Raw genomic sequence first — 25,064 nt, 5'->3', positions numbered from 1 at the left:
CAGCGGTGTTAGAAGGATTATTGGAGGCCATAAGATTACACGTGAGTCGAGTAAGACTTATAACCGATCACTATTGCGCTCAGGCGCTCAAAGAAGATTTATCAATTTGGGAGGAAAATGGGTTTGAAGGGGCGAGGAGTAAAGAAATTGCTCATGCTGAGTTATGGAAGAAAATAGCCGAGTTAAGGTTAAATATGACTATCGATGTTGTTCACCAGAAAGCCCACGCTAAAGAGGGGGCTCACTGGAGAGGAAATGATGAAATAGATAAATATGTCCAAGAGAGAAGATTGGTAATTGTAGGAGCAGAAAAATGGGACAATACCCCCAAAAGAGGAAAAGTGGTCCCAAATTAGTTTGTGTGTGAGGGTTACTAAGGCCGTACATGAAGCGCTAGGCCATGGAGGTGCCTTGCCCACAAAGAGAGAGCTGGAGAAACTGGAACTTTGGATCCCAGAAAAGAAAATCCGTTCAGTTATACGAAATTGCGATTTGTGTAATAAGTATAATGCAGGACGCCGAGGGCAACGAGTGGACGGATTGACGATCAAAAGCACTGTTCCATGGGCATCAGTTTGCATGGACGTAGCAGGCCCCATGGGAGTAAACGGCACTAAAGGTGAGAAGTATCTTGTTGTGCTTGTTGATTCGATGTCAGGACATTTTGGATTAAAAGCGGTGCGTAGTGCGAACGCTAATAGCGTACTAAAAACACTGGAAGAGGGTTGTATGTGGTTAGGCATACCGAGAGAGTTAAGAACTGACAATGGAACTCATTTAAAAAACGCTACAATAGACAGGTGGTGTCAAAAGTGGGGAATAATAAGAACTTACTCTCCGCCTTACACCCCTCAAGCTAATGGAGTGGCTGAACGAACCATTGGCCTAGTTAAAAGTTGGCTCGGGAAAAATGCTAATGGAAAAGAATGGAGTGAAAAATTGGTGGAGTTGGTCAAGGACCTGAATGGGAGGAGCAGAGCAGATAGACCTTCCCCTTCAGAGGAGTTAAACCAGCGCCCCTTTGTCGCTCCTGAGGTAGGACGAATGCAAAGTACAGAAAACGCTCAGAAGGGAAAGTGCCCATTTCAGGTAGGACAGAGAGTGTGGATAAAATCTCATGGTCCATCTGATAGTCAGGCAGTAAAAGCAAAGTATGACCAATCTGACATCATTGAAGAAGTTTTAGACAGAAATACAGTGCGATTAAAAACGAAGGGACTCCAAGGGGTAGAGCAGCTGAAACCAATGCCAGTTAATTCAGCCAAAAGCTAAGGAGTAAGACAAATAATTAAAAGATGGAACAAGCCACTCCGCCCTTTGTCAAGCTCGTTATGGTGAAAGGAGCTGTCATCGTGCGGAGGACTGAAAAGGAAATAATGGTTGGTAGGGCATTTAATCTTTGGATAAATGCAATAAGAGGATATATTGTTAATAGAGTAGAAGATTTTAGTTGGCAACCGGCTATCTTGACCTGCATAATTTGTAGTGGAAGCGAGGAGTCGAGGAGCCAGTGGAATGTGGAACAGATATCCGACGAAGGCTGGTTGGACGAGCTTAAGCCGGATTTGAGTGAGGTAGGCACGGCTAAGATACTTGAAATACAGGTATGTGGGTATTGTAGAATAAAGAGCCTACCTAGAATAAAAGTGCATGCTCAGTGGGATTTAGCCCCGCAAGAGAATACGGAGGCACAGTATTGTAAATGTATGTGGGATGGAGAGAAGGTATTGTATTGTCAACATTGTTGGATGAGAATGGGAAGAGGTTCACTAATAAGAGCTGGGGAGGCCGAAGGGTGGCAGCTAACTAGAGCAGAAACCCCGATAAAGTCGCTGAGTTCCGATTTGCTGACCTATTGGCCTATGGAGATAAACGAGAGGACGTGCGACCCGAGATTTCAGGCGCTGCTTTACAACAACTGGCCGCCAGAAGGAGGTGAGTATCGCCCGGCTCCGCTTATTGTTGGCTCGGAGGCGACGCCAACTCTAATATATGTTGAACCTAAGTGTGTAGTTGAACCAAGGGTACCCTGGGCCACAATAATCAATGGTGTGTTAGCCCGAGGGGATATTCCGATGAAAACATTACAAGACATCCCACAAGGAAGGGTAATAAATATTAGTAGTGTGTGTAGTAGTAATGTGTTAATGTACGCTACATTGGATAAAATGGAATATAAGGCTAAAACAGCGGTAGTAAGGGTGAGTCCAGTGGTGTCGCCTCAAAGGGATACGAGGTCTGACACAGGATACTGGATAAAAGTAAAAATAATGATGGCCATGAAACCTTATGAGGGTATATACTCATTGGGAATGGAAGTGTCAATGAGTACGGAGGAGGAGGCCAAGCGGCTTCACCCCAAATGTACTTTTTATGGGGAGTGCCATAGTAGTGCACAGATAAGAATGTATAGTGGTAGAATCTATAGAGATGAAAAGAGTGAAAAAATAAGGCCTAGTGGTAATGAGAAGATGATGGCATTAGCTCAGGTGGCCACAGAAAAGCTAGAAAAACTTAATGCGAGTTCATTAAGTGAGGGAAGGCTCGGGCAAGAACGAGTGACCCATGTCAGGGGAAAATCTGACCTTAGAGGTCGCCCAAAGAAGAAATGGTGGCAAAGATGTCCATACCCGGGTTGTACCGGTGAAGGACATGTAGTTGGCGACCGCCAAGTGCATCGGTCGCTACGTGGATGTCCTAGTTTTAACAAGGCAAATCCATGTCAGTATACATCACCTAGATGGAAGGAATTGGTGAGAAAGTGTAGAAAGGCCCCTCATTCCGTTTTTCCCCAGGAGGAACAGATGGAGATGGGTAAAGTATTGGAAACTCCAGCCGCGAGGTCAAAGGCGGAATGGAGGGAAGGGCCAGACATGATGAAGATAAGTAGTCAAAAGATCAAAAAAGCTAGGAAAATTGATTATTAATAAATTAAGAAGGGGAAAAAAAACCCCCCCGCCTATTTTAAAAGAAAATAAGTTTTTGTAAAAAGATAAGATAATTGTGTAATGAAGGACAACCCCCAAGAAAAGGAGGAGGAGCTAATGAGATGTTAAAACGCAACAGTCCTTAAAGGACAAGACCAAAAGAAGAAAGCATGAAACGGAGCTACGAGATGGAGGAAGAGCAAGGTTGTAGCAAGCTAGTAATACCTGGAAAACTTTGTTCAGCCAAGGCAAGGGGACGTCTCGAGCGGCAAGGGTGGAATCCGCCTGGAAACGGGACCCCGATGTATGACATACCTCGACCTGCGACTCTAAACGTGCCTCACCCCCTGACTCTAGAGGTAGGAGAAGGGACGCATGTCTACTACAATGGTGGAACAATTACACGCCAACAGAAGCGCAGAAAGTCAGAGAACTATTATGAGACTCCAGTGAATGAAGACCCACCGGACACAGTTGATGAACAACCTAAAGCTATTAACCGCCAGCGCCAAAATTGGAGGTATGGAAAGGTTTTGATAACTATCAAACTTTGTTTCATGGTAATATTTTTGATATATTATTTGATGAGACAAAAATCTAGCATCGCTGGCACAGCCCCGATTAATCCCCTCGACCTAGTAGAAATACGGCATGGCACCACTAAAATAACCAACCAGACGTGCTGGAAGGTGGAGGTGAAGCATGCTTGTGAGGAATGGAGAAGGAAGAAGGGAGCCTGTGGTGCTGGCGAGGAAAAACCCTGTGAGGTGGGATGGAGAAGGGAGAAGATAGCAGTAATAAATTCCTATCTTCGCACCTTCAACAGCACATATCATAGTGAAACCCTAGAGGTTTTGAGAAGAAGTACTACATATCCTGCGAAATCAAAAAGCAAGTGTGCACATCCAGTGATTCTACGAGTTGATAACACAACAAGCGACTTTACAGTCAATATTACCTTGTTATGTCTGGAGAAGCAAGAACAAAGAATCGTCAGAAAGAACTGGGTCCAGATCGGGAAGGAAGAACCTGCTTGGTACTTCAACGAATATTGTGCAAGACTGCCAGATGCAACAGGTGGATACTGGTTGAAGACAGGCCATGACGCCTCTGACTTCACCTACCCGGCGGCCCCACGAAATGACACTTGTACTGAATTTCGCCCGGCATGGGAACCATGTTGGAACTGTATAACCTTTCGGTGCGAGGAGCCAGGGACCAACGGGACCACTGATTATCTGCCAGGTACTCCTACTCCATCATCAGGTAGGTCACCTAAATTTCTTAAGCTACGTGGGTTTGCAAAACTTTAAAAGCCTGTACCAATACCACAGAAGAAATTAGTAATAACGCAACGGCCAGGATGCAAGTTAATGCTAGAAAAGGCCCAGTCGTATAATAATAGTTATTGTGATTGGAATATGATGAAATATTGTTTTGAGCCCTATCATATGTTTTGTTATGCAGATGAGGGTAATAGAATTACTCTCTCCGATATAGGGCTTAGGGGGGATGTAAGTTTAATCCTGCGTCCCTTTATTAGATTATATGCCGGAAATGCATTATATCAAAAGAAAATAGAAGTGAAACATGAAGTATGGCTAAATGATTCCTTTCCATGGATATGGAAAAGAGATACATTTATATTGAAATCAACCTTTAATAAAACTTTGGGAATAAATGTGTTAAAAGTAGTATGGGCACGGATGTGGGCTCAACGTATTCCTACACCGGATGATTTATATAATGTCCCAAAAGGTGACTTTGATAAAATTGACCAATGTGTAGCATTAAGAACAGATTGCATAGGAAGGAGTGGATAAGTGGAATTTCACCGCGATGCCCCTTGGTGGAGACAGGAACGCCACCTTTGACTCATTGGATATATAACTGTACAGGGTTGAACACAAACCTAACTAGAGCTGCGAGCAGCTATAAAGGGCCCTCGCAGCCCGGGCCACGTTGGGGTCCTTGCACGTTGGGGTACTTGCACGTTGGGGTACTGGCATATTGGAAGCAAAATTTCTTTGAAAATGGCATAATAAACGTTTACATGTAGAATATTTTTTTTCCAGTGTGTGTCAAGCTCAACGGGTTTTGGTGATTGTTAAGACCTGCAAAAATCAGCGTACTTTTTTATTTTTAGGCAATGAGTTGCCCTGATTGGTATTTTTTGTAAAAGTGGATATACACATCATCGCTCGTTGTACTCATTGCACAATGTTACTTTTATTGTCCAAAGGAGCAATCAAAAATGACTAAAACAAAATGGAAACGTACATACGTTTGGATCGGTGTGAAGCCAGTGAACAATTTGAGTGGTGGAAACTAAAAGAATATTCATAAATGACTTAGTTATCAAACTTAGAATGAGTGTACATTTTTTGTACAAAATACCGCATGTGGGGTATTTTTTTTTTTTTTTTATATAAGCCTCAAGGGCTAGGTGGCGCTGTATTTATAACTGAATGTTGTCATACAGATACCTTCAGGCCTTGATTATAAGCATACATGTCAAGTGTGCGATTTTTTTTTTGAGCATGCACCGTGGAGTTATTAAGCATATCCTTCATTCACGATATTGCTTTTAATGTCCATTGAGGCTGTCAAAAATAAATAAAAATATATATATGTTTGGATAAGTCTGATGCCAGTGAACATTTTGAGTGGTGGAAACTAAAAGAATATTCATAAATGACTTAGTTATCACACTTAGAATGAGTTTACATTTTTTGTACAAAATACCGTATGTGGGGTATTTTTTTTTTATTCCTCAAGGGCTAGGTGGCGCTGCATATATAACTGAATGTTGTCATAGAGATACCTTCAGGCCTTGGCGATAAACATACATGTCAAGTTTGGGATTTTTTGGAGCATGTACCGGGGAGTTATCAAGCATATCCTTTTTCATTGCGAAACACAAATTTTGATGCCCCGCCCTCATCATATAGTATTTCGAAAAGTCGAAATTTTTCCCCCTGTCGTTGGCTCAGGTCTTGACATGGTCCAGGCCAAGTCTTAACTCAGTCGGATGAAACATGTAGGAGAAGTGGGCAAAAGTCTGCCCCCTGTGAATGTGCAAAAATCGTAAAAAATGGGACATTCAAAAATTCGTAGCTCACTTCCTGTTCATTTTAGCATATGGGTACAAGAGACTTTTTTGTAGGTCTTGGGTTCCCTCATACACCTAAAAATATTCGTCGTTCTTGCTTAAACGTACAACCGGGGCTGCTTCGTTAAAAATTTCTAGGGGGCGCTATTGAGTCATTTTTGTAAAAATAGCACAATCAACAATAAAATATTGCTCATTTTACCAGGCCAGATGTGTGTGCCAAGTTTCAGGAGTTTCTGTGCATGTTTAGACCCTCAAAACTGGCGTTGTTTTCTTGGCGAACAGCGCTTAGCCACGCCCACAGCAATTCGCGAAAACTCACAAACTTCGTGTTGTGACATCATGAAAGCCGAAACCCTCATCTGAGCAAATATGAGGTAGGTCCAGTTTACGTGTTTGGAGAAAAATGTAGAAGAAAATTCGTAAGAAAAAAAATTGCCACTAAGTGGCGCTATCAGTTAGATGAAATGTAAGTTAGTAGATGTCTTTAGGGCTGGACTCTCATCAAATGTGTGAAATTTTGAGAAGATAGGATCATCTCGGTCAAGTTAATGCAGCTTTTATTGTCACGAAAAATCTTCATACTTTGCGTCACCGTAGCGGCCACGCCCTTTGGCGAAAAGTTACAATATTCGGTGTGGGGCATCATCAATATCTTAAGGCTTTTCTGACCAATTTTCAACTGGATCCCTTCAACGAGCTCAGCACAGGAGCTAAAAACGTAAAGTATGACATTTATTGTAACCACTAGGTGGCGCTATATGTATAACTGAATTTTGTCATATAGATGTTTTCAGGCCGTGACTATTACGTTGCCTGAGAAGTTTGAGATTTTTTGGAGCTTGAACATGGGAGTTATTAAGCATTTGCTCTTTCTGGACAAATGAAATTTTAAAGGCAATATTTGATGCCCCGCCCCCGTCATATAGTATTTCGAAAAGGCAAGATTTTTTGCCTAGTTGTTCTCTTAGGTCTTGAGATGATAAATGCCAAGTTTGAAGTCAATGGGATGAAAAATGTTTGCATAGGGGGAAAAAGCATGACCACAGTGAATGTGCCAAAATAGGCCAAAATTGGACATTAAAAAATTCATAGCTCATTTCCTGTACATTTTAGCTACATGGTCCCAATAGACTTTTTTGTGTGTCTCGGGGTGCTACACGTGCCTGCCAATTTTCGTTGCTCTAGCTCAAACGTGCCGGGCTTGGTTTTTATTTTTCTACGCTAGGGGGCGCTATAGAGTCGCGTTGTTATAACGATTTCATAATATCAAATTTTTCGCCGGACCTGAGGAGTGTGCAAAGTTCGGTGAGTTTTCGTGAATATTTAGGTACCCAAAATCGCGATTGTTTGCGGAGAATAAATAATAATAATAATAATAATAATAATAATAATAACTAGAGCTGCGAGCAGCTATAAAGGGCCCTCGCAACCCGGGCCACGTTGGGGTATTTGCACGTCGGGGTACTGGCATGTTGGGGTACTGTCAAATAGGAAACCATCTAAATTGTAAACGTTTTTGCCATGCTTTGTGTTTTTAAAGTTTCATGGAAAGGCCAAAAACGATGCACAATTAACAAAATAAAATCAAAATGGATTGGCACATGGCTATATAGAATACTTTTTGAATATATTCGGCATGCCTGCCAATATTCACACATCTAGCTGAATCATATAATCGGAAAGACTTCATAAAAATGTCTAGAGGGCGCTATTGAGCCATTTATTACAAATAGCACAACAAATCTCTAAATAAAATATTCATGTTCTAGACAGGTCTGGTGCGTGTGCAAAGTTTTGTGAGTTTTCACCCATATTTAGACTCTCAAAAAAGCATTTTTCTTCACAAACAATGCATGGCTACAGCAAAGGCGTGTGACAAAATAAAAAAATTCAATAACTTTTCATCTTAAATATCTTAAGATGAAACACGCCAAAGAATGAAGACGATCTGATAAGTTCTGTTGAAAATATGACCCCTATAAAAGGCCCCAAAAAATGGCTACAAATACCAAAGTAAATCAAAATGGCAGACTTCCTTTTTGATTCAGCATATGGCTTTAGAAACCTTTTTGTAAGTCTTAGGCTGATAGGTATCCCAATTTTTACAAATCTAGCTGAATCATAAAACACAAAACATTTGCAAAAGCTTCATAAAAATGTCTAGAGGGCGCTATTGAACCATTTATTGCAAATTGAATAAGAAATCTCTAAAATATTCATGCTGATGACAAGCCTGATGTGTGTGTAAAGTTTCATGAGTTTTTGCACATGTTTAGACCCAAAAAAAAAAGTAACATTTTACTTGGCAAACAATGCATCGCCATGACAACGGCGTGCGACAAAATAAATAACTTTCGATAACTTTGCATCTTAAACATCTTAAGATGAAGCACACCAAGTTTAAAGACAGTCGGATAAATTTTGTAGGAGGAGTTCGTTAAAATATGACCCCTAAAAAAGGCCACAAAAAATGGCTACAAATCCCAACGTAAATCAAAATGGTGGACTTCCTGATTGGTTTAGCATATTGCTCCAAGAGACTTTTTTTGTACATCCTGAGCTCTTATGTTTGCCTGCAAATTATCATAGCTTTAGGTGTTTAATCAAAACGCAAAATATGGTGTGCAATTCCCATGCATTGCTATGGCAACAGCGTGTGACAAAATAAAAAACTTTCGATTACTTTGCATCTTAAACATCTTAAGATGAAACATACCAAGTTTGAAGACAGTCGGATAAATTTTGTAGGAGGGGTTCGTTAAAATATGACCCCTGAAAAAGGCCACAAAAAATGGCAACAAATCCCATCATAAATCAAAATGGCGGACTTCCTGTTTGGTTTAGCCCATGGTTCCAAGAGACTTTTTTGTACATCGTGGGCTCTTATGTATGCCTGCAAATTATCATAGCGCTAGGTGAAACGTACAACCGGGAATGCTTAGTTAAAGAGGAGTTTTTTAGCTCAAAATGTGATGCCCGGCCCCTGGGGGACTTCCTGTTGCGTTTAGCACATGGCACCAAGAGACATTTTTGTAGATCCTGGGCTGTTACATATGTCTACAATTTTTCGTCACTCTAGCTGCTTCGTACAACTGGGAATGCTTCATTAAGAAGGATTTTTTTCCTTTGCAAAAAGTGCATGCCACGATAACAGCATGTGACGAAATAAAAAACTTTCAATAACTTTTCATTTTCAACATCTTAAGATGAATCACACCAAGTTTGAAGATGATCGGATAAACTCTGTAGGAGGAGTTTGTTAAAATATGACCCCTATGAAATGGCCAAAAAAAATGGCAACACATTCCAAAGTAAATCAAAATGGCGGACGTCCTGTTAGGTTTAGCATATGGTTCAAAAAGAGTTTTTTGTAAATCGAGGGCTGTTATATACCTCTACAAATTTTGGTAACTCTAGGTGAAACGTACAGCCGGGTATGCTTTGTTAAAGAGGAGTTTTTTTTAGCTCAAAATGTGATGCCCGGCCCCTGGGGGACTTCCTGTTGGGTTTAGCACAGGGCACCAGGAGACTTTTTTGTACATCTTGGGCTGTTACATATGTCTACAAATTTTCGTAGCTCTAGCTGCTTCGTACAACTGGCAATGCTTCTTTAAGGATATTTTTTTTCCTTTGCAAACAGTGCATGCCATGACAACAGCGTGCGACGAAATACAAAGCTTTCAATAACTTTTCATCTTCAACATCTTAAGATGAATCACACCAAGTTTGAAGATGATCGGATAAACACTGTAGGAGGAGTTCGTTAAAATAAGACTCCAATGAAATGGCCAAAAAAATGGCAACACGTTCCAAAATAAATCAAAATGGTGGACTTCCTGTTAGGTTTAGCATATGGTTCAAAAAGAGTTTTTTGTAGGTCATAGCCTGTTACATATGTGTACCAATTTTCGTAGCTCTAGATTAAACGTACAACCGGCAATGCCTCGTGAAGTAAGAATTTTTAAACTCTAAATTTGATGCGCCGCCGCCGTCATATAGTATATCAAAAACTTTTCATTTTTCACAATGATGTTGTCCCAGGTGTTGAGATGGTACATCCCAAGTTTGAAGTCAATCGGGTTAACCGTGTAGGAGAAGCGGGCAAAAGTATGACCCCTGTAAATGTGCAAAAATTGGCAAAAATTGGACATTTAAATACTCATACCTCACTTTCTGTCTATTTTAGGGTACACACTTCAAAGAGGTTTTTGTTCATTGGGATGTGCTACAGGTGCCACACAATTTTCATAGCCGTCGGACAATCGTAGCGGGACAGGGATCCGTTTAACCTATGTAGGGGGCGCTAAGGAGCCATTTTTCTGTTATCATGTATGGCGACTTTAAAATATCAAATTTTTCGCCAGGCCTGATGTGCGTGTAAAGTTTGGTGAGTTTTCGGTCACGTTTAGTGTCTCAAAAATGCGATTGTTTGCGGAGAAGAATAATAAGAATAATAATAATAAGAAGAATTCCTACAAAAACAATAGGGCCTCGCAGCGGCACCGTCGCCGCCGCTGCTCGGGCCCTAATAATAATAATAATAATAATAATAATAATAATTTTTACAAAAACAATAGGGACCTCGCAGCGGTCGCTGCTCGGGCCCTAATGATTAAAGGAGTGCTACAAGCATGTAAAGAAGGGCACACGAGAGATGAAAGTAAGACGTGGTGGGGGCTCAATAAAGATGAGATGGTTCAGGATGTAATACCTTGCTTCGGAGAGTCGGAGAATTATTGGGTTAAATATCAATATATGGCGACGGTGTATTCTAAAGAGAACGATATTTGGCCTGACGTTGAAAGACCAGCCTTATACGCTAATCCAAGACCATGGGAAATGTGTAGGGGGGAGAGTCCGTGAAAAATGTTAATGAATGCACAATTGTATTAGCACGTATACCCTGTTATAAAGTCTCCCGATTTCGGAATTTTTGTAATGTACGTTATCGCGATGAGGATTATGCCAACTATGAGGGGGCAGTATGGATCAAGGATAATAGTAATCAATGGATCCGGAGCCAAGCTGCAGGTAGAGAATATTGTACGCGATGGGACAAAGATCATGACTTATCCAAAATGGTAGGATTAAGAATGATCCCCAAGCCTCCTGACTCTATTATGCAGATCTTAGAAGGTCACGCTTTTAGGAAGGCCCTTTGTAAGGGGGATATAGTTACAGGGTTTGATTGGTTGGGATTTAATAAGATTTATGGCCCTGGCACATGCCACGAACCTGCTGAAAGATGGCTGCATTGTGGACACAGTGACGAATATGATCATAAGGGGGAACATGTATGTACTTGGTATGAGAGGATAGGATTGGCAATAAAAGGTGTAGTAAAAACTGTGGCCACTACAGCCGTGGAAGTTGTAGAAGATGTAGCGGAGACGGCGGTTACTGGGATAAGTACAGGGCTGTATGGCTTATTATATGATGTAGGAGTATGGTTCCTGCTAGTGTCAGGAATTGTCCTGTCAGCAGTTATAGCTGTTGCAGTTATCAAAAGAGGGACCTTGGCATTATCTACCCACCAAAATTATAAAGAGAAAACCTCACCAAATAAGGTTAAAGCTCAGTTATTGGCCAACGAGCTGCAGAAAAAATGGGGGGGCCGACTAAGGGGAAATTATTGAGAAGTGAGGATGGGCTTCAGAAAAGGGCGGGATCGACCCAATTATAAATAAGATGCCCTAGCCCTGACTTCCTCACTTCTCACTGAAATCTTTTGGCGGAACAGTAACCAACAACTAACCATGGCTTGTAATGCTTTGGGTAAAGGTATCATTGGAAGACCAGGCGCCCTTCATAACGTGAGTAATGAAGTGGAATATTGGATAAATTTTATAATATGGCTTTTTTATTGTTGTGTCGGATATAGCGAACAACTAAATTAATAGTGTGGGGAATAATTTTAATTCTCCTTTGGTTATGTCTGGTCGACCACTTGGTTTTAGTAATTTGGGTTTTTATCTATGTATTTTTTTACTCTCCCGCCAAGAGGTTCCGCTACTCGGAAGAGCGACCACACCCTCGCTCTCCCGTAGTAGAGGTGTTCCGCATTGATGGAGTAGATGCGGATGGAAACTTAGACCAAGATCAGAATGTATATATTGGGAGCCGCAATATTTTAGGTTCCCCCCCAGGTCTAAGAATTGTCGAATTGTGTATGTGTGTTTAACAGGATAACCAGGATCAGCCGCAGTGTGTCTTCTGTGGAAGTGATCTCCTCACGTCCGCTTGGGTGGTGGGGGACGCTTTCTATGGACACTGCTGCTATCCTTTGCCCGCAGAGGATGAGAGTAGAGAAATGTGGCTCATACCAGACGGGCTTTTTCTAAATTTCGTCAGTGATCTCTTCATTGATATCCAGTGTGGTTCCTGGGTATGGCCTGGCTTTGCTGACCTCGCGGGCTCAAGTAAGTTGGAAGGTTTGGTTCAAAGTCGTTTGAAAGAGATACGTTATTATTTTAACGTTGAGGGTGAATTTATCGGGAGAACTTTCCCTTTAATGCGCATGATATGGCGCCTGCCTGACGGTACTCGGCGCTTGACATTCAACACCTTGGCTGGCTTCTGTGTAGCTGCCACTCCTTTGAGACAGGTCGGATCCAATCGGGATGAGTGGCCCTACGAGCCTGTAACGCCCTCCTCGCCCTTCCTGGACCGGGTTGACGAGCCTGGGGAACCCAGTGCCGCCCGACAGGATGTTCCAGTTGGTAAGGTTATGCCACTGTTGAGATCACCCTCCCCCACGGTTTCGTCGACCACTGATGACCCGGAGGGTGTGCCAGGCGAGGATGGGGGTGGAACGGGGTCATCTCCCTCCCTGATGATAGGTGAGCTTGGCCTGTGGTCTCCTCTTGCTGATCCTCCGTCAGACTCCTTGCCTTCTGAATCCTCGGTGTCTCCGTTGCCGGATGACATAAGGGGGTTGAATGCAGGTGACTGGTTGGAGCTGGGGGCTTTTGCGGTTGATCAGTTTGGACACCATTGATCTCTAGGAGGGGGTGTTGAATTGAGTGGATTGAGTAGGGTCAGATGAAACGCCATATCATGTAAAATGAGATAACAAATTAATGGGCTAGACTCAATTCTTAGTTAGAGACCAATTGGTGTCTGTAGGACTGAGAATCATTCTTTGGCCTCTGGGTGTAGTTCCTCAAAGTAACCACCAGATGCCGCCAAACCTGTACAACTAAGCCACCCACTCAACAAACGGACATACATTCCTTATAAGGCCATAAGTGTAGATAAATAGATAAATGATATCCTGAATTAAGTAATAATACACACAACACAATCTATATTCGACAATTGTTAGCCTGATTTATGGAGCAATGTTTATAGCACATTGAGCCCAACTATGAAGTATTGCTGTCTTTTCTTTTCTTTTATTTATAAGCGATACTGTCTTTTATCGCTGATAATATTGCTGTAACTGCATTGAAAAGATTACCTGTATGTATTGTTTGATTTAACAATGATATATACAAGATGTGAAACAAGAACTAGAATTAACCTGTTAAGTTCCCTGAGAGAATTTGGGATCAACATGTCATGTATATACATGTTATTCATGCTTGCTTAATTAATATATCTATGATGTTATTTATTTTAACGTTTATCATTGTCGAATAGAGCCATGACCTTTGACATATTCTCATTCAACGTTGTGTGTTTATGACTCATGTGTAAAGTATGTATGACTCATATTTTCATTCAACGTTGTATATCTATGACTCAATTGTAAAGAATTTATGACGTATCCTCATGACTCATCTGTGGAAAATTACTGAGAATGAGTCTCAACAAGTGCGCATTGATATGAGGAGATGCGGAAGGACACTTACCGGAAGAAATCAGTGATATGACCCAAAGTGATAAAAGGTCGTCACCAGCTGGGATCGACGCCCTTTTTCCCTGCGATGTGGTCTGGTTGGAGTGTATTCCTGAAGATGGATTTATGGCTGGGACTTAAGATTTTTTTTTTTTCGAAGGAACTTGGACTTAAAGCCGTAAATGGAATATTCTTCAATGATTGGGTAAAGTACAAAACTTTTATCAATAATGATGTATAATAGGAAGATATGAATGACTAATCGCGAGTTAGGGTGGGGGCCATTTAATACACTCTCATATCTTTAAATTATTTTTAGCCAAAAACATCTTATTGTGAATCAGATCTTAAGCTTTTCCGAGAAATGATCAATCTTAGAAAGATTTTGTAAAAGGTTATATTATTTTTGATCTCCTGTTTTCTATTTTATTTTATTTTTATTGATTTAAGGTTTTATCATTAAATGTGATTTTTATGATTTATATTGGTTATTTTATTATTGACAATAAAAACGTTAAAAGACAATTTTTGAGTCAATCATTTTATTGTTTTGTCAGTCTTTATTTTATTTAGTTTTGGTTTTATTCTTTTTGGACGTTTTATAAGTCCAAGGTCATTTTATAAGACCAAATAAAATAATTGAAAAACCAGTTGTGAATTAATTATTTTATTTGTTTCTTTTCAATTTTTATTTTATTTTTTTTTGGGACATTTTATAAGTCCAAGGTCGTTTTATAAGACCTTATTATTTGTCTTTGATTTTATTTTTATTTTTGGACATTTTATAAGTCCAAGGTCGTTTTATAAGACCTTATTATTTGTCTTTGATTTTATTTTATTTTTTTGGACATTTTATAAGTCCAAGGTCGTTTTATAAGACGTTATTATTTGTCTTTGATTTTATTTTATTACTTTTGGACATTTTATAAGTCCGCATCAATAATATTTTTTCCCCTCTTCGAGGAGGACACGACGGCAGTGGACGTCCGGAAAAAGGTAAGTGCACTCGAATAACATCTAATGAGTGTCTCCATCTGTATTAATAAAGTCAAATACTCCAGCTTGATATGTAACAAATCCGTATGATCCTATCAAGGATTATTAAATGACTAGGTCAATAACAAATGCAAACAACTTAGAAAAGTGGAGCTGCCAATTTAAGTGAGGTGTTCAGATTATCATTCCTGGGCTCTGTGTGTGTGGTTACTCACTCAGGATTGATAGGTGGATGAAAACGGATTGGCCTCATGATAAGAAGACAGTGAACAAACCTAGGTGAATCCACTTTGATATATCGGCTTATCTAATTCCCGTCTCCTCACGCTGACGCCTTAGAGCTGGTGAGGAAAAAGGGGAATTTCTAACCCTTTAATTGGAGAGTCGATCAGGACATATTTCCCGATTTAAGTCCTGCGGGTAAGCGGAAGTTGACAAATGTTGCAAGGTGGCTCCTGTCCATAAAATCAAAAATAATGTGGCTTTTGATATTTTTAGAATATGATTCTGGGCTGAGTATAAAATTGCATATTTGGTCACAGTTTGGGGACGACTGATCACAGTTTGAGGACGGAGGAGTTGTGTTCTCTGGCGCTATGCCACACACTACACGGGCGACGCTACGTCTAGTCAACCCAATCGTTTACGACATGCCCCGTTTGTCCGGGACACATCTGTCGGGCCAAAATCTGGCTATTTTCCTGTAGTCTGACCAAGGCATTAAGATCATTCTGATGCTCCAATATTGCATTGCTTAATGCAATGATTTTTGTCTATGGCATTTGAAAAATGTTAGCGCAAGAGAAAATAAGATCCATTCTCAATCTCATTTTGCCTACGTGTCCTATGCGTAACAATAATACACTAGCCTTTCAGCCACCACAGCTCGTCTCAGTTATCATAGATCCCATTGCTCTAAACAGGGGTGTCAAACTCATGTTAGCTCAGGGGCCGCATTGAGGAAAATATTTTACCAAGTGGGCCGCATCGGGAAAACAACAAGATATAACTTAAAAACGAGTGCCGTCATTCATACTCAGATTTTCGCTATTATAGCTCAACTGTAATCATATTGTTCCAAAAAATAACATGGAGGCAAATGGAACGCGGCAACATTTTGCCTGAATAAGTTCCGGACGTGTTAAATCTACCTGTTTTGCATATATATATTGTTCCCAGAATGCATTGCGTGGCACAGTTAACTCATTCACTCACTCCCAGCAAATTTTTCGCTGTTTTACTGGATTTTCACTGATTTTGCAAGGCCCACAGAATATTGTGTCCTATTGCTACCAAACATGGAGGGAAAAAAAAAAGGTCTATTTCTATCGGTTTCCATTTTGCAGCAATTGGCATTAGAATCTAGCAAAGTTTCATCATTATTCACAAATCTGTTTAAAACAGTGGGGAAAAAGAGCTTTTTGCAACATGGTCCAGGTTGATCTCTTATACTCCGCTGCCACCTGCTGGCTGGTTTTGTAATAACTACCATTGCTGGAAGCATTCTCTTCAGTTCAGAGGCTGCATCAAAGCCTCCTATATTCTCTAGCATAAAAAAACACATAAAAACATATAAATACATCTTTGAGAGCATGGTAAAATTTAAAATAAAACATATTTCTGGGTTTTTGGGAGCAAATGAGTAAATGATGTTATAAGGACGCTAATCCTTGTCATAGCTATTTGTGTTACCGCTAAGTGAATTTGTGTCGTATTTAACACGTTTATGTCGGTCTATGATTTAAAAATAATAATAATAATAATAATAATTAAACAAACCGTAACTTTAAAATTTTGTGTAAAGTAAGGCATCCAGGACGATTCCCCCGTACAAGTTGCATTGCTCATCTGAGGACTGCTTGTGAAATTACAAATGTACATGTTTTAATTTTTTTTTTTTAACTTTGTAAAATCATCTTGCGGGCTGGATCAATCCCCTTTGCGGGTCTGACCCGGCACGCAGGCCGTATGTTTGACACCACTGGTCTAAACTAATCCACTTGCTTCAACTAAACAGTATTGTTCATGTTTAGATAGAATTGTGCAAGATGAATTGCTCGATTATTTCACCCGATCCTGTAAACCTAACCTATGTCCACAATGAAGTTAGTGCCTGTTATAAATGTAAAGGTCAGGCTCTTTGAGTTTTGTTTGCAACTGTCCCACATAACGTGACATCAGGATGCAGTGTACCTCTGTATATGGTTGGCAGCGGGAGAGCGGAGAGGCCCTGACTCTGCATCTGCCTCTGCTGCTCAAGGCGCCTCTTTGCTTCCAGGACTGGATTCTCAAACTGAGTCCTGCGATTGATGTGACTGCAAAGAACATTAACTATTAGGACAGAATAATAGAAATACAATGCAGTCAAGATTGCGAGATGCTGTGACTATCGCGAGACCGGTAGCGAGACTGGGAAAATCTAACACGGCGGCGTCCTGCTGCAAAAATAGAATTAGCTTTATATTTCTAATTAAACCCGAATTTAACGATTAGATAAATTCGATTTTTTTCTTTTCTAAGAAAGATCGGAAATATTATCCAGTGTGGACGACCTCAAACGCTTTATTGACGATTATTTTTATAGCTGCGCGATGGATGATCTGGCGGCTAGTCGTGATAATCCTTCGAAAAAAAGGAAAAATGACTCGTCAACAGATACGGACGATTTAGTAACCGCCGACGTATCGGTGAGTATGCTGGATTCCATAAATAAAAAACTTGACGTCCTCTGTCTTATCCGCGAGGACGTCAAAGAATTAAAGGCAAGTTTGGAATTCGTTAGCCAACAGGTAAGCGATCTCCAACGAGATAATTCCGAGCTACGCTCCTCTCTCGTCGCTGTCACAGCCGAGTTGGAGACGATTAAAAAGGAAAATAAAATGCTAAAGGAAACGGTCTTAGATGTTCAATCCCGTAGTATGCGGGAAAATCTAATATTTTCAGGTATATCCGAAAATACCCCAGATAATCCAGAGAGCGAGATAAAAAAATTTATGACATTATCGCTAAAGATCCCTCAGGAGACGGTAAATAATATCTCTTTTCACCGTGTACACCGGCTCGGAGCTCGTAAGGGCAATAAGCCCCGTCCTATTATTGCTAAGTTCGAACATTTTAAACATAAAGAATTGGTAAAAAGTAAAGGACGGGAGCTCAAAGGGACATCTTTCGGAATGAATGATCAATTCCCAAGAGAGATAAATGAGCGGCGAAAAGTACTGTTTCCTATAATGAAACAAAATAGACCGGAGGGTAAACGGACTTCGATGGCCGTTGATAAATTATATATCGACGGCCAGCTATTCCGAAACCCAACCTTGAATCATTGGCTGTTCTAACTGATAATTGGTAGAGCCGAGTATTGTGTGATTATTTGACGTATGTATATGTATGTGTATGTATATGTGTATATATGTATATATATGTATATATATGTATATGTATATATATGTGTATGTATATGTATGTATATGTATGGATAATGGGTTATGAAACTGAGAATATGAATTTATATCATGTATAGGCTATATAATAATAATAATAATAATAATAATAATAATAATAATAATATAAAAATATATTCTTAAAAAAATAATAATAATAATAAAAATAATAATCTCGCTTAGGTCACTATTTACTGGTGTATTGTTATGTTGAATCCCCCACAGATTTCCTTCACACTCACTTCCCCCCTCGTTTCTTCACTATTATACTTATCTACTTGTTATCTCTCTCTTTATATAAATTATATAAATTGCCTAATTACTCTTTTGCTATCCTACAATATGTTAATATTAATAAGCAGCTTATATAGATGTATACATAAGACTGAGTCTATATTGCTTGTATGCAGAAATTAGTTCTGGTCTCCTGGAATGTGTGTGGCGCTCGCTCCCAGGCAAAAAGAATAAACATTTTAGACCATCTCTCAAAATTTAAGGCAGATATTTGTCTCCTACAAGAAACCCACTTACAAAAATCAGAAGAAAAATTATTTATAGATAAAAATTTTAGTCAAGTTTACTCTGCCTCCTATAATAGTAGACAAAGAGGTGTCTCTATACTTATACATAAGAATTTATTCTTTACTCTAAATAATATAGTAACAGATTTAGAGGGCCGATATATTATTATCCAGGTAACTATATTTAATAAAGTATATAAAATTGGTAATTTATATGCCCCAAATAATGATGACCCGGATTTTTTCCATGAATTTTTCTCTCGGTTACTCGATTTAGCAACAAATTCTACTATTATTATTGGAGGTGATTTTAACACGGTCTTAAACCTGTTAATAGATCGTTCTAATAATACGATATATACAAGGCGATTACGATCCGCTAAAGTAATAGATGAATATATGGAGGATTTTGGCCTCAGCGATGGCTGGACACTTCAAAACCCAACTAAGAAGGAATTTACTTTCTTTTCTGCGGTGCACCGATCATTCTCAAGAATTGATTTTTTCCTTACAAATAATTCTATTGTTGATAAAACTGCTATAAAAATACATTCTATAATTATAAGTGATCATGCACCAGTCTCCCTCACTCTACAAATTGACTACCTTTAAACTTCCCCCGATATGGCGTTTTAACATCTCATTACTGAAAGACGTAGAGTTTGATAAAATTATTAGAAGGGAGTGGGCAGATTTTTTGGAAATAAATGACTCTCCAAATATATCTCCATCTCTTCTCTGGGAAGCAGGGAAAGCGGTAATTAGAGGGAAAATTATATCATATTCAACTTATAAAAAGAAACAGGATCAAAAATGAGAAAAATACCTGGAAGATAAAATTAAACAACTAACGGATGAATATGCATTAAACCCAAATAATCAAATATGGATAGAACTACAGAATATAAAAATACAGTTAGATAACATGTTATCTAAAAAGACAGAGTTTATAATACAACAGTTGAGATATAATAATTTTGAACATAATAATAAATCAGGTAAATTCCTGGCAAATCAACTTCAACGGAAACGGGAAAAATCTCTTATAACGGCTATTAAAGATATAAATGGTGAATGCACACAATCACCAGAAGAAATTAACCATATTTTTTATAACTATTATCGAAATCTATACTCAGAAATTAATAGACCTAACCCTGAACATATTGAGGTATTCCTAAATAGCTTAAATATACCTCAGTTATCTATTGAACATAAAGATATTCTAGATGCCCCGCTTACTATAGATGAGTTGTATCGTGCTTTAGACAGTATGCCTAATGGCAGAGCACCTGGTCCAGACGGCTATCCGGCTATATTTTTTAAACATTTCTGGTTAATGTTTACTCCATTATTTCTAAGAGTAGTAACTGAAATTAAAAGTAAGGATGATATACGTCAAGATATGAATATAGCAGCAATTAAACTTTTATTAAAGCCAGAAAAAGACCCCACCCTCCCGTCAAGTTACCGACCGATATCACTAATTAATACCGATATTAAAATTATCTCTAAGGCCTTGGCATCTCGACTAGAGACAGTAATCTCGACAATTATTCATAGCGATCAAACAGGTTTTATTAAAGGTCGTCATTCTACTAATAATATTAGGAGGCTCTTTAACTTGATTAGTATGTCACAGCGGTATGATAAAAAGGCAGTTGTTATTTCGCTGGATGCAGACAAAGCCTTCGATAAAGTTAACTGGTCCTTCCTCTTTGCTGTCTTAAATAAATTCGGCTTCGGGGAGTCATTCATTCAATGGGTCTCAATATTATATGATTCTCCTAAAGCTACAGTTACTACTAATGGGATTACATCACAGAGTTTTACTCTACAAAGGGGAACAAGACAAGGGTGCCCAATGTCTCCTTTATTATTTGCTATATTTATTGAGCCGCTTGCATTAGCTATACGTCAGGATAGACGGATCCAAGGAATCCACTCCGGGACAATAGAACATAAAATTAATCTATATGGCGATGATATACTATTCTATTTAGAAGAACCTGCTATCTCGCTAGGGGAAGCATTTAACTTAATAACTAAATTCTCTCACTTATCAGATTACTCTATTAACTGGACAAAATCAACATTATTACCTATTACAGAAAATTCATGGAATCCTACAAGTCAGGATCCACACTACTCCTTTCCTACAGGTAATTTAAAATACTTAGGGGTTAAAATTTCACCAAAGTTAACTGAATTAACTTCTTTAAATTTTTTACCATTATTGGATAGTATCCGTAGTGATCTGGAGCGCTGGAATAATCTTCCGATCTCTTTAATAGGACGGATACTATAAAAATGAAAGTTTTACCAAAGATTAATTATTTATTTTCAATGATTCCATTTAAACCTACGTCTAACTGGTTCCAATCGCTGGACTCTGCTATCATAAAATTCTATTGGAATAAAAAAAAAAGCCAAAATTAGTCTATCTACTCTTCAGGAAAGTAAATCTAAAGGAGGTTTAGAGGCACCAAACTTTATGTACTATTATATAGCTAATCAACTACAATATCTTGTGCTATGGACACAACCCAACAGAGATACTAACTGTTGGTTGGAATTGGAGCAGAAGGATTGTAATAATCTTAGACTGTTAGATTTACTCTTTATTACAAAATCAATAAAACGACATAATTGTTTTAAAAACCCAATGATAACCGCCACCCTGACTGCCTGGCGGAAGGCATTAGAAATTACAAACTCCCAATTGGCGCCCTGTGGGCTCTCTCCCATTTGGCATAACCCCGACTTTCAACTTAATAATCAGTCGTTCCATTTAAGCTTATGGGAGCAGAAAGGAATTACACACCTTCATCATCTTTTCTCAGATAATAAGTTTATATCGTATACAAACTTGGTCCAGAAATATGAAATAAAAAATGGAAATTTCTTACATTATCTGCAAGTTAAAAATATGGTTAAGAAACAAATCCCAACACTTCAGGATACGCTCCTATTGGGTGTTGGGGGTCGGGGTGTGTTCGGGGGTTTGGGGGCCGGGGGTGGTGGGGCCTGGGTCGTGGTGGGTGGCGGGTTTGGGTGGGGTGCGGGGGGGTCGTGGGGGGATGGGGGCTGGGGACCGGTGGGGCGCTGTGGGGGCCCGCTGGGCCTCGTTCTGCGGCCTTGGGCTCGGGGGTGTGGGCCGGGGCTGGGGCAGGGGTGTTCCGGGCGTCTGGGTCGGCTCGCCGACCGGTGTCCGCTCGGGTGGCTTGGGGGTGGCCTTGGTGCTGCCGCGGCCTGGGGATTTCGGGGGGGGGTGCTCGCTTTGCTGGACCGCGGTTGACGGCTTCTTTCTTTGGTGGTGGTCCTTATGCATGCCAGATCCGTCGCACCAGCATCTACTGAAACTCAACAGAAGTAGCCTCTCCCTCCCACAGCCCCTTGAATCAGTGGGTGCTGGTGTCTGTGGATCTCACTTTGCTTTATCTATCCTTCCCTCCTTCCTCTCTTTAGTTTTTCCTCTGGTCACTTGAGATCTCAATTTATTGGAAGTTTGAGTTTTCTGGGGTTGGCATAAGACTCTGGTTTTGTAACCACGCAGGAGGGGTTTTGTTGGTGCTGGATTTCACTTTGATGGATTGGATGTACTGGCTTCTATGGATCTCACTCTGCCTTATCGATCCTTCCCTCCTTCCTCTCTTTAGTTTTTCCTCTGGTCTCTTGAGATCTCGCTAAATTTGCTGGAATTTAGAGGCTTCCGGGGTTGGCGTAAGACTTTGATTTTGTAATCATGGGGAAGGCAGGAAGTGTTTGGTCGGTGCTGGATTTCACTTTGATTTATCTTTCTTTTCTCTTTATTTTTTTTCTGACCTTTTCTCTGGTCTCCTGACCATTTAAACCTCACGACTCTGGCAAGATTCTGGAGTACCTGGTTAAGGGTAATGGGATATTTATAAGGCTTTAGGTGAATTAATGAGTATAAATTTATACGTATTTGCACGCACACGCACGCACGCGCACGCACGCAAACGCACACACGCAAACGCACGCACAAAAAAAAAAAAAAAAAAAAAAAAGAGCAATGATGATAAGACGTTGAATCGGTAAGACTACCGAATGAACAATTCTGAGCTCTTAGAAAAAAAAAAAAAAAAGGTTATTTTTTTTCGCCACCACAATTAATTTTAAATAACAGAATTTAATTTGAGTGTTTTCACAACAACATGGCATATATCATTTAGGAAATGACAGTAATTTTATGCACATTATCCTCCATTTCCATGGTCTCAACAGCATTAAGGTTAAGTGACATCACTGTAAATATAACAATTTTCAATAGTACATTTGCTGCAGATTTTTGATTTGTGTGGTAGCGTTTCTGCCGACAGTCAAGCGGAACAGTGCTGACATATTGCTTATAGTGCTGTCACTGACAACTTTTTTTTAAAAATCGAGTTGCCTATCAATTATTCTATCGATTAATCGACTAATAGCTCCCCCCCCCACCACCATAAAAAAATAAATAAATAAATAAATAAGTCCACTAAGGTTGAACCTGAGTTTAATTTAGTGGATATGAATACTTATTGATCCTTATCTTCTCTGCACACATGCGCATATTACTAGTGTTGTTCCAATACCGATACTGGTATCGGCAGAGGGCCCGATATTGCATTAAAACGGCGGTATCGGTATCGGTGACTATTAACAAGTAACATGCCGATACCATTAATTCCAAGGCTAATATAGGACTTTGGATGCAGCATCTTGCATCTTGCTCGTGCACGACATTCACTGATATGTGAAATGTTCATTGCAAGCCGATCTAACATATCCTATTAGCCCTTGAATGCTCTCAACCAATGGCAGGAAAAAATAGTGCGATGAGGTGAAAAGTGAGACACTCATCCGTAGGCCAGACAGCTTTTTCATGATGAGAAAAAAAAAAACCTAGGTATTGGTATGGTATCGGCATCAGCCAATACGGCAAAGCTGCGTATCGGAATCGGTATCGGGAGCCAAAAAACGGAATCGGAACAACACTACATATTACACAAACACCAACAAAATTAGCCTGTGCGAAACGATTAACAATCGCAATTAGCATTAGCCTGAATAAATTGACTTACTTATTTGTACTTTTCTTGAAAATGACTTCATAGTCCAACATCATGAAAAATCCAATTTGATCACAATATTAATGCACTAGAAGAGACAAGGCCAAGCCATCTGGCTATTCTAACATCTATGTGATTCAGGGCAGCCAATTGGCTGGAATAGCTTTTGCTAATATCCTACCCCAGGTGTTAAAAGCCCAGCAATATGCATTTTCTAATTTCTATGCCGAAGGGACCATCCAAGTTGCTAGACTATTTTTTCACCATTGTAAATGTGGCAATTACTCTACTCTGTACGCATCTACTGGGAAAGTGAGCTGATCTTTTGGCTTCCCAAAAATGAGAAAGAGGCAGATATCTTTAGAACCTGTGTACAATATTTTTATCACACCACGGTATAAAATTTCCACTGTTATGATCATAATGGAAAGCTGTTTTCTCCTCTGTTTTTAGTAACAGGTCAAAAGTATTTGATTTTTGAATTTCTTGCTTAGATTTATTGCTGGTGCACAGTGGCACACACAAGATTCAAACAAATCTTCACTTAGAAATTGCGACAATGAAATATACAAACACACATATGTACAGCATGTGGATAAAGTGATAGAGAAGACAAAGGCCTATTTTGGAAATCTGAAGTCAAGAATTAAAGTTTCTTCAACTATTCAAGTTTATTGTAAAAATAGATCTAGAAACAAGAAATGCTTTCAGTATTCCAATGCTTTTATTAACCACAGTTTGACGTTTTAGTACAGATTTGATCAGTAATTGTGGAAATGGCACTATGACACCTTCTCCTTTCTGCATTTGCCATGTGTATAATTCTCGTGTTCAAAACAGAGCGCACTGTTGCATGCTTGTTCTTACACCGACAGTTCACCTGGCACATTAGCCTTTTCCCTTGGCCAGGACTTTTGTTGGCCAAAAGTTTTGTCCTTATTTGCTAGAATATGTTACTACAGGGGGGTGCTTCGGGAGTACGGGGTGCCGGGCCTCTTGATACGGGCTGTTCGGTCCCTGTACGACCGTTGCCAGAGTTTGGTCCGCATTGCCGGCAGTAAGTCGGATTCGTTTCCGGTGAGGGTTGGACTCCGCCAAGGTTGCCCTTTGTCACCGATTCTGTTCATAACTTTTATGGACAGAATTTCTA

At 39.8% G+C, this 25,064-nt stretch overlaps 1 protein-coding gene across 12 annotated transcripts in view; it reads right to left on the bottom strand.

The window, feature by feature from the left end:
• Positions 1 to 25,064, bottom strand: part of magi2b (membrane associated guanylate kinase, WW and PDZ domain containing 2b) — a 738,212-nt gene that overhangs the window by 276,476 nt on the left and 436,672 nt on the right. For 11 of the 12 annotated variants that reach the window (XM_077515476.1, XM_077515479.1, XM_077515478.1 and 8 more), the window contains one exon: positions 17,072 to 17,193. The exons of the other annotated variant lie outside the window; for it this stretch is intronic. In XM_077515476.1, the coding sequence (XP_077371602.1) occupies positions 17,072 to 17,193 (122 nt within the window). The remainder of the gene's footprint in view (positions 1 to 17,071; positions 17,194 to 25,064) is intronic. 12 annotated transcript variants of the gene reach the window in all.

This window comes from Festucalex cinctus, chromosome 3, assembly GCF_051991245.1.
Source record: "Festucalex cinctus isolate MCC-2025b chromosome 3, RoL_Fcin_1.0, whole genome shotgun sequence".
Lineage (NCBI taxonomy): Eukaryota > Metazoa > Chordata > Actinopteri > Syngnathiformes > Syngnathidae > Festucalex > Festucalex cinctus.
Note: the sequence above shows the minus strand (reverse complement) of the source record. Positions and strands in the feature narration are given on the sequence as shown.